Below are 15,618 nucleotides of genomic sequence, written 5' to 3' on the forward strand. Positions count from 1 at the left end.
AAATGAGACTGTTTGCCTCTGTTATTTCATTCAGTCTTTACAACAACTCCATAAAGTAGGTATTACTATTAAATGCACTTTCATATGAGGAAATAAAACATCAAAACATTAAGAAATGGGCCTAAAGTCACACAGCTAGGAGACCTTGTTCCTGCTATGCTACCTTCATACTAATATATACTCAACATTCATCAACAAAACAACCAATCCACTTTGTAAGTAATAGACATTGATTGAACACCAGCTTCTCATTAGATCAAATCAGATCAGATTAGTCGCTCAGTCATGTCCGACTCTTTGCGACCCCATGAATTGTACCACGCCAGGCCTCCCTGTCCATCACCAACTCCCGGAGTTCACCCAGACTCACGTCCATCGAGTCAGTGATGCCATCCAGCCATCTCATCTTCTGTCGTCCCCTTCTCCTCCTGCCCCCAATCCCTCCCAGCATCAGAGTCTTTTCCAATGAGTCAACTCTTCGCATGAGGGGGCCAAAGTACTGGAGTTTCAGCTTTAACATCATTCCTTCCAAAGAAATCCCAGGGCTGATCTCCTTCAGAATGGACTGGTTGGATCTCCTTGCAGTCCAAGGGACTCTCAAGAGTCTTCTCCAACACCACAGTTCAAAAGCATCAATTCTTCAGCGCTCAGCCTTCTTCACAGTCCGACTCTCACATCCATACATGATCACTGGAAAAACCATAGCCTTGACTAGATGGACCTTTGTTGGCAAAGTAATGTCTCTGCTTTTCAATATGCTATCTAGGCTGATCATAACTTTCCTTCCAAGGAGTAAGCGTCTTTTAATTTCATGGCTGCAATCACCATCCACAGTGATTTTGGAGCCCCCCAAAATAAAGTCTGACACTGTTCCCACTGTTTCCCCATCTATTTGCCATGAAGTGATGGGACCGGATGCCATGATCTTAGTTGGTGGGAGTTAGGATTGTCGCAAAATACAGACTGAGAGGAAAACTCTCATCCCTTTGCTATGGCCAGCAGGGGGAAAACCAGCTCTGGAGAAGGCTGACTTCAAATGGAATCCAGCTTTGCCTCTGACCAGCTGTGTGGCCCTGGAGAAGTCACTTCACCTCTCTGAGACTCAGTTGCCACATCTACTCCAAGAACAATTCACTGCATCACTCAGTAGAAATCAGAATCGAGTGAGATAGAGTGTGTAAAGATTGAATATGGGATTTCTCAACACTGTTTGACAGTAATTCCAGTGTGTTGAGGCTGACATTCATCTTGTGCTCACCAGGTCTCAGACTCTGCTTAAGCATTTTCCACACATTGATTCATTCAATCATCACAACAGTGCAACAGGGAGGTTTTCCTGTTAAGTCCATTGGGGAGGTGAGAGAAGTGTGGTTCTAGTAAGTTGCCTGAGATCACACATCGGGACCTGCAGTGGCTGGGGAGAGGTGGCTGAGTACTGGAAGATGGGACATCACTGCTCTGAGCAAGTGATCCCATAGCCACGGCTTTAAATACTAGTCCTGCCACTTGCTACCCTGTAACCTCGGTATGTCACTTGTCCTCTATGAGCTTCAGTTTCCTCATCTGTACAATGGGGACAAGAGCAGAAGTGTGCTGTGAGGAGGTCATGTGGTCAGGTGTGCTGGGGAAGGCAGCCCTCCATCATGGTGGTGCTGTAGGGAAGCAGAGTGAGGCTGTCTCTATGACACCTCAGGTCACTTTCTAGCCCATCCTGGGCCTTAGTTTTCCTGCTTGTAAGACAAGGAGGTGAGGCTGGATAATCCCCAAACTCCCTTCCAACTTCGGATCCAGGTCTCTGCTTACCTGGTTGCACATATCCCACATCCCCCAAAATCCCAATGGAAGAATGCAACGGACCACACAGGAGGTGCTGAAAAGGCTCTTTATTGCTGGGGGTGGAGGGTGACAAGCATAGGGTGTCCTGACTGTGAGCACGAGTGTGTGAGAGTGTCCTTTGACTGGGCTCAGTTGTCACTCCTGGGGGATGGTGGCAGCACCGACCGTCCCAGAGGAAGACGGTACAGAGATTCAGTCACGTCCTGGAACCAGTCTGGAAGGAGACCCTGGTGTGAGGCATGGACACCCCAGGACCCTCACCTGCTCTTGGGTTCACCAGACATGGCTGCAAGAGTACCTTCCCCAAACCCTGGGAGCTCTGAGGCGTGGGGAGGGACTGGCACCTGTGTTTGGGGTCCTTCTCTGGCATCTGGCACTGAGCCCCATTCATCCCCTCACCTTCCCACCTCCCTCACCTTAGCAAAATGGCCAATGTGAAAAGACTGATCAGGGCCCAGAGGAGCCAGGGTTCAGGGCTCAGTGTATGATCAGGATCAGGGATCAGACTGAGGTGTGATCTGGTCTCTATCTGTGACCAGTATCAGGGCTCAATCAACAACTGGAGTTCAAGTTCAGTCTGACTGTTCTGGGCTCAGTCAGGGAGCAGCATCAAGCACAATCTGTGTGTCTGATTAAGGGTCAGGAGTTGGTCTGTGACCGAGATCAGGGCTCAGTCTACCACTAGAGAAAGAGGAGAAGCCAAGCTTGTTTCTGCTTCTCCACAGGCCCCTGTGGGGGGTCTCATCCTCTCTCAGCCCAGGGCCCTGGGCCCAGCCCTCACCAGCAGGCGGGCATCCCAGCGGTTTCCTCATCTGTGCACTTCAGATTTCCTGTTGGGTGGTGACCTGAGGTTCACCTGAGGGAACACAATTAGTAGCAGTTCTCAGGCTCCAGCACTAGAGAGCTGACTACAAATCAGACACCAGTGACTTCCACCCTCCAGTAGGTCAGACTTGACAGCCACGGGACCTCTTGTGTGTCACTCTATCTCTCTGAGCCTCAGCTAGTTCATCTGTAAAATGCGTATGATGACACTACCCATCCCCACAGGGTCGTTGCAAGGATCCAGTGAGATAATATATAAGAAGCATAGAGCGATGGCCCAATGAACTAGGTCTGTGGCTATTTTCTAGAAGAACTGCCTCCAGGACCCTGATGCTTCACTCATCCCATTTCTGTTGCCCACAGGCCCAGCAACCCCAGCGATGCCAGAGACCCAGGTCCAGGCTGGGGGTGAAACCACATCTCCTCATAAGAAGGGAAATGGAAGGGGCGGTGTTTATCATCAATGCCTACTGGATATTAGGCTTTTTCTTTAACTATTCATCAGCTAGGCTGTGTTCATAATCTCCTTTCACCTTGGAGGAACCTGCGGCTCAGAGAGGTGGAGCCAGTTGACCAGGACTGCACAGTTGCTAAGTAGCAGATCCAGATCTGGCCCGTCCTCTTTCTCACATCATTCTGGGCAGCAGGTTCTGCCAGTGGGACAAAGGAGGGCAGTTGAAGCTCTCGAAGACTGACAGAGACCCTCAGTCTGCAGGGACCCCTTCAACCACACTCCTCCAGGGTCCCCTGGCCAGACCTGCTGGTGCTGTAGGCATAGAGTGGCATACCAGCCCCTGTGAGGCTGCAGAGGGAGCTGCTTCCCCAGGCTGTGGCTTACCAATGAGTTTCTTAATACACTCTGTATCCAGGCTTTCAAGGAGTTCACGGATTCGTGGGCACAGCTGAGGGTCACACAGAGCCAGGGTCACACAGAGAGAAATGGAAAGAGGGAAGAAAAGAAACAGGTGAGGAGGTGAGGAGGGAGAAGAGAGATGGGAGAAGTTAGAGGACTGGTTATTACCTGCTATGAGCACCCTGCCCGCCACCCATGCTCACTACTTGGGGCCTCAGAACTTCTGACCCTTAGGAGTCTGCTGCTGCTGCTAAGTCGCTTCAGTCGTGTCCAACTCTAGAGCCATGAAAACTTAGAAGGCCCATATCTGAGATCCAGAGGACACTAGAATCCTAAAAACCTCAGAACATTAGAATCCCAGTACCTTAAGTATCTAGACTATAAGCATCCCAGATCCCTGTGCTCTTAGAAACTTTGTCCTTTGGACTCTGAAACCTCAAGGGTCAAATGGGGCCCTGGGTACCGTAGAGAAGTGTTTTTCACAATTTTGTGTGTATACAACTCCTCAAGGATCTTGTTAAAATGCATTAATGAGCAGCAGGTCTGGAGTGGGACCTAAGGGTCTGCATTCTAAAAAATGCCCAGGGAAGGTCAGTGCTGCTGGTCTGACACCCACAGTTTGAGCAGTGATCCTCCAGTTCAGTAAATCTCAGGGCCTCCTGGAGGATAAAAAAAAAAAAAGCAACACAACAACCCAGATTCCTAGCCCCCTTCCAGAGTAAATAATCTAGAGTCTTTGGAATTTAGGGCACATGGTACATACAGTTTTGTATATGATACATAGGATCTGACCTATGGTGTATGTAGTTTTGGTATTTAAATAAATTAAGTAAAGTTGTACTGAAATAAGAAAAATATTAGCTAAAAGGCCTACTGGCAGTCCATGGATATGGCAAATGGTTCAAGTGTGGGACCCAGTGATTTCAGCTCATGCTGGGCCCTCTTCTCCTCCCCAGGCCAGGCTGAGCGAAGCAGGGTGGGGGGAATGGGTAACAACTGACAACTCAAAGGGAAGTTGGCCCCTCAGAAAGGAAGGTGCCCAGAGAGTACAGCCCACCCATGGAATGTCACAGCTGCCACCACCAGGCCTGACTCTGCAGCCCCAAGAGTGGGGGACTCACCTCGTGCTGCACTACAGAGGACACCAACTGTCTTACAAGGTTGACTCCAAAGTCCACAACATCGTTGAGCAGTCCAGGGCGCCTGGAGAAGAGAGGAAATTGATAAAGGTTGGTGAATGGTAGAGCACCTTGAAGTCAGGTGACTTGAGCCTCTACCCAGGGGGATCATCACTTAGAACTCCATGGTTGACCAGCAGCCCACCCAGTAGCTCATTAGAGTCTCATCACACACCTCATCCTTCCATCCATCCATCCATCCATTCTTTTATCCATCCATCCATCTAGCCATCCATTCATTTATTCCTCAGCACATATTTACAGAATACCAAATGTGCTGGGAACCCAGCCTGACTGGGGCACAGTGATGAACGAAGCACAAGCAGCTCTATTGTGATACCTAAATATTAGAGCCCAAAATGCTCGTTCTGAGTTTCCTGTAACATCTTATGGAGAACCCCAAATAAATTTTTTGGCCAACCCCATATTAAACAAGCTTCCCTAAGGCTGGCTCCTTCCTACCTCAGCATACCTCTCACCACCTGAGGGCAGGCCTCCCTGACTGCTTGCCTAAGGAAGGACTTTGCAACACTTTGTACTATAGCATTCTGTTAAGCGTGCTGCACTACTCAGGGATCTTTGCCATCTGAAATTCCCCGTGTGAGCCCTTTATTGCTGTACTGAATGCTCTCCTGTCTGCCTTCCCCTCAAGAGACTAAGCTCCACGAGAACAAGCTCCTTGCCTGCAGTCACCAACAAATTCCTCAGAGCTCAGAATGGCGGCTGCCTCACGTGGAGCAGCTGCTCCACACATTTTTGGCTGGAAGAATAAATGAAGTAAACATATGATTGAATATATAATGACAACTTGTGACAGGTATTCAGAAGGGGGAGAGTAGATCTGGAAAGAGAAAATAAGAGGAACCTAGTTTTAGACCCTGAATGATGAGATGTACATAGAGATGGATGGGGGATAGGTGTTCTAGGTGCCAGAGCAGCCCATCAGAGGTCTTGAGTGGAAGGAGTTTTTCTGAGACTCAGAGCAAAACTAGCGTGTTTAGGGCAGAGTGGCCAAGAGGGAGAGCACAGTGATATGAGGGTGGACCCCGATCAGGCAGAGCCTAGATGGCCCTGGGAAGGCCTGAGATTCCACCCAAAGTGGAGAGAAAGGCCCCCTGAGGGTTTGGAGCAGCAGAGTGGAATGCCATTTCAGAGATACGGTCACTGAGACCCAGAAGGATATGATTTCCTTGGTGCTGCAGGCTGGGCAGTGTCCAGCAGAGCTCAGGCATTTGGACTTACAGTCTTTCCAAGTGATGGCAGGCTGCAGAGCCTATCTTTGGTTTTGGAGGGTTTCTAGGCAATCTATGATCAGACCCCTTCTTAGAGCAGGATGGACTGACCTCTACTCATGGCTCAATCTTGACACCTGCCAAGGCCAACCTGCCCCAGTCTTCAGCTTCCAGACCACTTCTCCTCTCCCTGCCAGGACCAGGATCGGCCCTTTTCTCTCTACCTTCACCCCTGGACTAAGCCTGCTCTTTCAAGCACACAGTTTAAGATCTAGATTTTGTTGGTTACTGGAGAGCAGTGATTTAAATGGAGAGAATTAATTTTTCACCATCTCATTTTGGGAATCTTCCATTGAGTGGAAGATGATTAGGGCAGTCTGAAATTAGAGCCCAAGGCAGAGATTACTCTTCTTGCCCACTCTTAACTAGAGGCAAGAAGGTAAACACAGTATATTATCATTATTATTTTTTGAGGGACAGTGTATAATAAGAGAAGGGTCAGTTCTTCAAGTAGATGTAACAATGCTAAATGTGCATGCAAAGAGTATCAAAAACCATGAAGCAAAACAAATAAAGCTGAAAGGTGAAATACACAAATTCATAGAAATGGTTTGAGAGGTCGACACTCCTGTCTTAGTAATGGGAAGAACCAAGTGACAGAAAATCAGGATGGATATTATTATTACTGAAAGCTTAGTATGTGCTTGGCCATATATTCTCTGAGTATGCTAAACACTTGCATTTTCTCATTTGGTCAACATAGTAGCCTATGAGTTAGGTAATGTTGCCAACTTTAGTATACAGATGTGATCCCTGAAGCTTCTATAGGCTAAATTGATTACAAAGACCCACGTGAGTGGGGAAGGAAATGGCAACCCACTCCAGTGTTCTTGCCTGGAGAATCCCAGGGACGGGGGAGCCTGGTGGGCTGCCGTCTATGGGGTCGCACAGAGTCGGACACGACTGAAGCGACTTAGCAGCAGCAAGTGAGTGGCAAAGCTAGCTTGACTCCAGAGCCTGAACTCTCTCCTTTTTTTTTTTTTTTAACCATACTCTGCTCCTTCCAAGGTTAGAAATAAAGCTGAAATTATGGGTCCCAGCTCCTCTGGAATTCCTTGCTCTGCTGAGATGTGTGGGCCTCACCTGTGCAGCACCGTGAGTGAGATGCTTTCTGGGTTGTTGGGGCATTCTCCCACGACCACCCTGGAGTCACCAGTCTCAGCATCTGTTTCAATGCTGACACTAGTTTGGAGGTCCACATTGAGGTCCAGTTTGACAATCTCACCCAACAGAGGCCTACAGGGAATAAGATTCACAGTGAACAGAGGTGGAGAAGTCTCTTCACATTGCCCACATGAGTCTCTCTCTCTAGATGGCCATTGCATGGGATGTCTATGGATAAAGTCAAGAGTGTGTACATTTTTTATGGAACCTGCATTCTTACATTACGTATTACTTCTCCTGGCCACATGGGTTTGGCTTGTATGAAATTTCTATACAGTATCACACCAATAAATAAAATAAAAATAATAGTTTACATTTCTTGAGCACAAACCTTGTGTTAGTATTTCACAAAACTATTTCACCTCGATTAAGGCTGTTAATCTTGAGTGCAGAACCATGAGAGAGAAACACTATCATTATCTCTACTTTCAGCGTGAGGAAACGTTTGGTATAGAGAGGTTAAGTAACTATTCCAAGATCTCATATGATAGTTAAATGATGAAATCACAGTGCACTTAATTTATAAAGACTCTTCTACACATCTGCATTTTCCTTTCTCTTTCTATTTATAAAGTAATTAAAATACTTGGAAATTATAGTTTCCATATAATTTTCTCATGCCCTTCATTACGACCTGTACACTACTATATGGCCCATACTGGTCACTGCTACTTAAAGAGAATCTTGAGAGGAAAAAATGATGCTAGAGGATACTTTGCTGAAGCGTTAAAAATGTTCATGTCTTCTCAAATTTTCAACTTTTATCATTAGATTAAGTTTTATGATTTTGGAAATATATTTCCAAAAAAATATATTCCAAAAAATATTCCAAAAAAAAATGGAGGATTTTTTAAAAAAGATTTCATTCTGGGCAATGTTTCTTAGAACAATTTAAAGGTTAGGATTTAGGAGTTGCAAAGGCCTCCTTATTTTACTGATTGGGAGACCAAGGCAGCAGGGTGGAAAAGTGCCCGATTCCAGATTGGACCTATTGGCCATACCTCACTGCCTCTCCCAACCCTCAGATTCCAAGGCTACTCACAGGCTCACGGTGACGTCAGCGGTGATGGGGATCGACACGTCAGCGCTGTTTTCAGAAGTCGATTCGAATGTGATATCCGGGACCTGGACGTTCCTGATTCTCACCCTGTGTAAAAACCACAGTTCACACCTGTCACTCCTGCTGACCACCTTTGCTGGGCTCTTCTCTGCCAGCGTTGTGCTGAGTTTTGAGCCTCATGGACCTTGCCTGCTTTGGTCTTCATGAGAGCCCTGCTCAGGGGTTGGATTCTTTCCAACCCCTGGATGGATGGCGTGGCAGACTGAGGCTCAAACGGCTGTGATTTCCCTCACAACGCCAAGAGTAAACGTGAGGCAGAGCCAGAATTTTTTTTTGATTGGCGTATAGTTGCTTTAGAATGTTGTGTTAGTTTCAGGTGGGCAGCAGAGTGATTCAGATAGAGCGACGTATATTTATAGAGGTAATTTTATTTCAGGTTCTTTTCCCTTATAGGTTATTACAAAATACTGAGTATGGTTCCCTGTGCTATATAGTCGGTCCCTGTTGGTTGTTTACTGTATATAGAGTAGTGTGTATATGTTAATGCCTGGAGTAGGAAATGGCAGCCCATTCCAGGATTCTTGCCTGCACAGTCCTGTGGACAGAGGAGCCTGGCGGGCTATGGTCCATAGGGTTGTAAGGAGTTGGACATGACTGAAGCAACTTAGCAATGTTAATGCCAAACTCCTAATTTCTCCCCCACATTGCTTTCCCTTCTGGTAACCATGAGTTTGTTTTTATGTCCACGAGTCTGTTTTATATAAGATCTTTTGTATCATATTTTAGATTCCACATATAAGTGGTATCATATGGTACTTGTTTTTCCTTTGTCTGACTTACTTCATTTAGTATGATAACCTCTATGTCCATCTTTTTGTTGCTGCAGATAGCCTTATTTCATTCTTTTTATGCAGAGACAGATTTTCAACCCAGAACTGCCTGACTTTAAGACATTATGTGTGGAGCCACCTCTGTGGTGTGAATTCTAGTTTTCTCTCTGCTGAGGCCATTCAGACTTTTATACGCAGCTATATTCAGAGAAGAAAAGTCTTATTCCTTAGAAAAGGAACTTTAGGCATCAGCAAACAGATAGAGGTGAGAGAGAAGAGAACCTTCACCCTGACTCTGAAATCACAGAATGGGAGGGTCCAGACCCATGAGATGCTCACAGGCCCTGCAGCCCTGACTCTAATTTTCCCAGGCTCTGGTAGAGCTTGCCTCAGACTGCTTCTGCTCTGCAAGAACACACAAGGTTTATTCATCTTTCTTTCTTTTATATTAAACTTACCTCCCCAGAGATATGTATTCTCTTTTATGGGAACAAAGATCTCCAACATGAAGCATCAACTCACCCTGTAAGCCTGTTCACTACTTGAAAAATTCTAGAAATGAGTCCTTCCAACGAATTCTCAGTTTGCTGGGTCTCCTCCACAACATCGTTCAAACACCTGGATTCCAATTCAGTCTTCAAATTCTGAAAGATAACTGCAAAAGCAATCTCCATTTAGCGTAGTATACAACTTAAGAAGCAGCTCCTGGGCAACAGGCACTAAACGAGACTACTTGCCTATGTTATTTCATCTTATAACACCTCCATAAAATAGATATTACTATTATCTGCACTTTCAGATGAGGAAATAAAGGATCAAAAGATTAAGAAATGGACCAAAGTCACACAGCTAGGAGACCTTGCTCCTGGTATGCTACCTTCATGCTAATATATGCTCATCATTTCAACAAAGCAATCAATCCACTATTGAGCAGGCAATAGATATTGATTGCACATCAGCTTCTAGTAGTGAAGATTAAGGAGATGCTCATACAAACAGAATAAACTGAGAATAAAATAAGAAATGGAAAATGTAGAGTCAAAGAAAAAACATGGCTCTAAATTATTAAAGTGGCAAGTAGGAGCCCTGGATAACAGGCCTAGAAAGCAGTGATTCATTCAGGAGCAGGAGGACAGAGTCCTAACAGAGGGTCTTTCAGAGAAAAGAGGGATTTGATAGAGGAAGTGGCATGGCAGATGTAGAATGGCACAGTTGAAAAGAGTTCAGAATATACATGTAGAAAGGAATTCAAATGAGAAACAGGAAGGCAACAACGAGCTCAGAAAAAACCACACAAAAGGCTACAGGAAAGGATATGTAATCAGAGTACTCCACTTTGGCTCTGCAATGGACAATATCTACCTAATTATAATGATGGAAACAGAGGCGGAAACTCCGTCTGGTCCTATAGATAATCCAGACACTTCTGCTTCTGAGCTCAGTTTTGTCAGCACTGAAACTGGAAAGCGGGTCCCTCCTATATCTTTGACATTTGCCCAAGCCCTGGCAAGGTTTGAAAGGCTGTCATATGCAGAAATTAGTTTCTCCTATAAAGCATGTTTGTCAGGGTGCTGGGAATGTTTCCAGAAATTGAAAAGAAGGCCAAGTTCTTTCAAGAAATCAGAATTACAAGGAAATGTGATTAATTAGAAAGGTAGGTAATTTTACAGCTATCTAGGCTAGGTAGGAATCCTTTTCCAATTAGTTAATACAAAGTACTAAGTAAATTGAATGGCCCAGCAAAAGAATATGGTATAAATATAAGTAAAATATTTAAGTAATTAGCCATAATTATGAAATTATGAAAAAAAATGAATGAATTCTTTCAGAATTAGAGAAAAGTTAACTGACATGAATTCTAACCTTTCATCTGTGAGACTGGCAAAAAATTCAGTTGTTCAAACCAGTGCTGTCAGGGAAGTAGAAAAAAAGGTAATCTCATAGGCTATTGGAGAAAATGTTAGCATCGGGTATTATTATTTGTCAATATCTGCTGTAACTTCAAATATGCATAGTTTTGAACTTTTGAAATGTCACTTTTAAGAATTTATCCTATGAACATATTAGAAAAGTTTACTGTGATAGAAGATGGCATCACCGACTCAATGGACATGAGTTTGTGTAAACTCCGGGAGTTGGTGATGGACAGGGAGGCCTGGCATACTGCAGTTCACGGGGTCGCAAAGAGTCGGACACGACTGAGCGACTAAACTGAACTGAAGATGTAAAGTGATATTCAGTTAATCTTTGCTTGTTTCTAGAAAAATAATAAACAATGACCCAGGCACCAATTAGTCATCTCTCTTAGTAAACAACCGATAAAGAGAGGCCCTGCTACAGCCTCTGGTGATATAGGCACAGTATTTAGCAGGAAGCTCCCAGGCGCCACTGACCATCCCTGTTGTTAACTCACTTTCAATTGTACTGTCAAAGGTACCAAGTCCTCTCTCAAGACCAGATATCAGCCTCCTCAGAACATCGTTGCCACGAATGTCAAGAAGAGATTCAGAGGTCCCAGCGAGCAGGCCGCACAAGAGAACAAGTTTCCAAAGCTGAACCATCTTGTCCTGACACCTGGACAGTCATGGGAGGAACAGGAGTGAGAATTATCCACAGGGAAACGGGATCTTGGATGAGCACCTTTGACTCTTACACTCAGTGCTTGGGTTGTTTCCTCTCTTTCAGATGGGCAAACCAGGTCAGAAAGCTAGAGCAACTCGCCCAGAGATAAACGACTAATGAATGAAAGAGCTACTATTTGAAAAGTCCTGCCTGACTCCAGGTCAGAGCTCTTTACCACATGCTGGCTTCTCTGCCTGGAACATTTCTCTCTTCTTTTCATTTTTACCTGAGTCACTTCCTACTGACTCTGCAAATTCAGTAAGATATCATGTCCTCTAGGAAGATCACTCTAGACTCTCCCCAGCGTCTAGGTTAGGGGGCCCCACTCCACCATCTTGCTGCCTTCATTGTATGACCACAGTCCTGGGTACCAGTTAGGGAAGACTTGGCTGCCTCTCCCATCAGGCTGTGCACCCCTTAGAGGAGGGATTGTGACTTATCTCACTATTGAATTCATCACACATAGTAAAAACCCTGCTCCTCGCTCAGTACAACAAAATAGTTTGCTGAATAAAAGTATGAACACATAAACGGACACCACATCATGAGTCAGCTTTTCATGTCAGTTTGGCACTTCTCCTAGTTGAATCCATTTTTCAACTGACGCTAGTCAAGATAATTGAGTTAGACCGATCCCTCTGCCTCCAGCCCCCAAAGCCTTCTGAAGGCCTTAGGTGGGGTGACATTAGGTGGAAAGCCCGCCAGTCACAGGTTTGGAGGAAAGTACTTACAGAGTCCTTGCTCCCCTGCACAGCCTCCTGAATTCCACTGGGTGCTGAGGCCCTTATATCTCCCGATGGCAGTGGGGTGGGAGGCTGCCCCTGGAAACAAGCCCTGCATCCAGAGCCATCCAAGGAGACTCCAATGAAAATAACCCCTGTCCAGAGTGAATAGAGAGAGACTTCCGAAGCAAAGGTCACCCAGGATGATTGAATTGGAATAAGTGGATATGGAGAGGACTTTGTGCCAAGACTAAGAGCATGTTCTTGTGCTGCCAAGAAGGCAGCCATTGTAAGTGGGGGCTGGGATAAAGACCGAGAATGGATGAAGTGGAGAATGTTCTGGTAGAAGGACTTACGGTGATCATCCAGCTTCAGTCCATCAGGATTTGGAAACGCAGGCTCAGAGGGAAATTACTGATACTAATTCTATCAGTATTTGGAAACCAGCTTGAGGTCCCCCAGTAAGACAGGGATAGATATGGGGCTAGAATTGTGGCCCACAGAGTCAGGGTCAGTGACCAGTGAGGTCATTCTTCCCAAACCTTCTCTTATGTCTGAGTGCTCTCCATAAAATCCCTCACAGTGGAGCCAGCTTTGGAGCAAATGTTTTCAGTTCAGGACCACCCACCGCTGTCTGCCTACTCCATTTAGTCAGTAGAGTTACTCCTGTGAGTGAACAAAATCTGCCTCCATATATACCCTCATGTATGCAGGATTCCTATGCACACTTGCCCCCAACACATCTACTCTCAGTGCAGTGGCCAGAGGTCGAAGCACTCAGCTTCAAAACAACATCCTTATCATGGCCTTGTGGCACTGTTCACTGCCACCCCAGACTCATCTGCCTCTCCTTCCATGGTCTTATTGTCTTCCTTCTGTTCCAGAAAGATGTCCCTTTCTGACTTTGACCTCTACACAAACCATTCCCTTTTCCCAGAACTCGCCTGCTTAGCTGTCCCTGGCTCTCGACATCCCCTCGCAATCTCTGTGACGGCTCACCTGAGGTGGTCCCTCCCCATCTTCCCCGAGCTCCGCTTCTTGCTGGCTTCTGTCACAGCAGATCATTATCATTTGACTTTTCCCCTTGTTCTCTGCCCTCAGCAAGCTGTTACCACCCTTTCCTCTAGGGCTTTCCTCTCATGTGGGTCCCAAGACCCTGTCCTGGCTCTAGAATGCTCCAAGCATCTCTGTAGCATCTTATAAGGCCATCCACTCCCTCATAAGGTGGTGAGGGTCCCATCCTTAGAGATGCTTGGTAATTTGACCAGATGACCGCTAATATCCTATGTGACTTGATGTGACTGTGAGCCATGATTCAAAATTTCCTTGGTCTCTCAATTGAAGATCATTGTGGCACATTTGTATGACTCTTGCTCCTAGCTTTTTTTTCCTCCCTGAGTCTGGCTGCCCCATGGGTATATGGTTCCCTCAGGCTTCCTGCCTCTTTCCTTTTCTCACCAGCCTGTCCTCCCAAGACCCACATCCACCTGGCCATGGACTCCTGGAGTCACACTGGCTGGCACTGGCCAGTTTTCATCACGGACCACACCCAGAACAAAGCCAGCTTTTTTTGTCCTCTGGGGGCAGCAGTAAGTGGCATTCATCAGCCATGATGCCCAGCTCCCAGTAGGGGCAGGTGAGTGCCAGGGCCTGGGCTTGGCACTGCAGGTCCACTTTCCCAACTGGTGCTCAGGACAACTCCGTGAGGAGGTTCAGAAAGCCCAACTTTCCGGTTGAGGAAACAGAGGTTTAGGGAAAGGAGGTGACTGGCCCAGGTCTCAGGGCCCAGCATTTGGGTCCCCAGGGAAGGACATTTCACACACATCACATTGAGGCCAGCTGGTGGGTCCTTGGACTTGAATACCCTGTTTATTCTTTGACCTCTGCTGTTTGAGTTGGTTGTAATGCCTGGTGCATTGGGCCCCTGTCAACCTGGAACACCTCGTCTGGGAAGTGCAAATGCATGCCCACTTGGCATTAGGTTGGGAGCACCTGCTAGTCACCCAGGGTCATCTCCTCCATTTGCCCACCTGCATCTCAGTAGAAACCTGGAACCCTGTCCTGGACATGATAGCAGCCAGGAGAATGTAGGGGTAGGTCCAGAGGTTTTGGGAGTTAGCCTTCCTCACCCTGACTCTGGTCCCACCATCAAAGCACAGGGCAGGTGCCCAAGCCTAAGCCTGGGTCATGGAGAACCCTATCCAGCAGAGCCTAGGGCCCGTCAACAGACCACCCTCCCAGACTGTCTGTGCCCAGTTCTGCAAATATCTGAGGCCCCTCTTCTCCTGGTTGTGGGCACAGAGCTGAGGGCTGTGCAGAAACCCTGTGCAGAGAGTTGTCCCTACTCAGGACACAGCCCAGGGGACTGAGTGTGATATAGTGAGCTCAGACCTGGTGTTGGCCCCAGGCTTCAGCTGGTAAAATAGGTAATCAACTTGCGTTTGGATCCTGGTGGCAAATGGAAATTAAAAGGGTAGCAAAGGGCTGCTGCTCATACCCCGGCTCCAGTGCTGGGCCAGCTGAGTTTGAATCCTCTCCTCCTGTTACTGGCTGTGCAGCCTGGACAAGGAGCTTCATCTCCCTGAGCCTCAGGTCCCCTGTGTGTGAAATGGGACTAAAGATGGGATTCTCTTCCAGGTGTGTGGTGAGGATGTGGTGGGATAATGTGTATGAAGGGCTGAGCTTGAAGTAGGTACCTGATATGCAGTAACACCAATGATGAAATGATGATGAGAGTTGCTCCTGTTGTCTGGTCACTTCACTCCCCTCCACCTTAAGTCTCCCATCTATATGTGGTCTAACCCCAGAGGATTATGGAAGAGACTAGGTGAGAAAATAAAGCCCTCAATATGCTTAATCTTAAGCAATGGCTACTGCATTTCTTGGGCTTCCCTGATAGCTCAGATGGTAAAGCTTCTGCCTGCAATGCAGGGGACCTGGGTTTGATCCCCAGGTCGGGGAGATCCTCTGGAGAAGGAAATGGCAACCCACTCCAGTACTCTTGCCTGGAAAATTCCATGGATGGAGGAGGATGGAGGTTACAGTCCATGGGATCACAAAGAGTCAGACACGACTGAGCAACTTCACTGACTGCATTTCTTATTTTTGTGTGCAATAAAGACTGAATGAGATAAAATAGGCTCAGGTCTCCAGTATACAAGTCTCCACAAATTCTGGCTCCCTTGGGTGATTGTGTATAGCTCTTGGCAGATGTGCTTCCTCTTAAACCTAAGTTT

The 15,618-nt window shown here is 46.5% G+C and overlaps 1 protein-coding gene across 1 annotated transcript; it reads right to left on the minus strand.

Moving 5' to 3' along the window:
• Window positions 1-1,868: 1,868 nt before the first annotated feature.
• On the minus strand, window positions 1,869-11,606 carry LOC113888790 (short palate, lung and nasal epithelium carcinoma-associated protein 2A). Its single transcript, XM_027535782.1, has 8 exons — window positions 11,452-11,606; window positions 9,561-9,693; window positions 8,191-8,295; window positions 7,068-7,220; window positions 4,636-4,717; window positions 3,500-3,563; window positions 2,618-2,692; window positions 1,869-2,050 (listed from the first exon to the last, which is right to left on the minus strand). Exons 1-7 carry the CDS (start codon window positions 11,597-11,599, stop codon window positions 2,658-2,660), a joined length of 720 nt encoding a protein of 239 aa, XP_027391583.1. The 5' UTR covers window positions 11,600-11,606; the 3' UTR covers window positions 1,869-2,050; window positions 2,618-2,657.
• Between the last annotated feature and the right edge of the window lie 4,012 nt (window positions 11,607-15,618).

Source organism: Bos indicus x Bos taurus, unplaced genomic scaffold (genome assembly GCF_003369695.1).
Source record: "Bos indicus x Bos taurus breed Angus x Brahman F1 hybrid unplaced genomic scaffold, Bos_hybrid_MaternalHap_v2.0 tig00001951_arrow_arrow_obj, whole genome shotgun sequence".
Lineage (NCBI taxonomy): Eukaryota > Metazoa > Chordata > Mammalia > Artiodactyla > Bovidae > Bos > Bos indicus x Bos taurus.

What these genes read in the sequence shown, in the direction of transcription:
- LOC113888790 (XM_027535782.1), bottom strand. Translation starts at nt 11,599, where the DNA reads ATGGTTCAGCTTTGGAAACTTGTTCTCTTGTGCGGCCTGCTCGCTGGG. An exon ending in GTAGTGAACAGGCTTACAGG is followed by an intron (nt 8,296 to 9,560) that starts GTGAGTTGATGC and finishes GTTTTTACACAG; the next exon opens with GGTGAGAATCAGGAACGTCC. An exon ending in TCACTCACGGTGCTGCACAG is followed by an intron (nt 4,718 to 7,067) that starts GTGAGGCCCACA and finishes TCTCTTCTCCAG; the next exon opens with GCGCCCTGGACTGCTCAACG.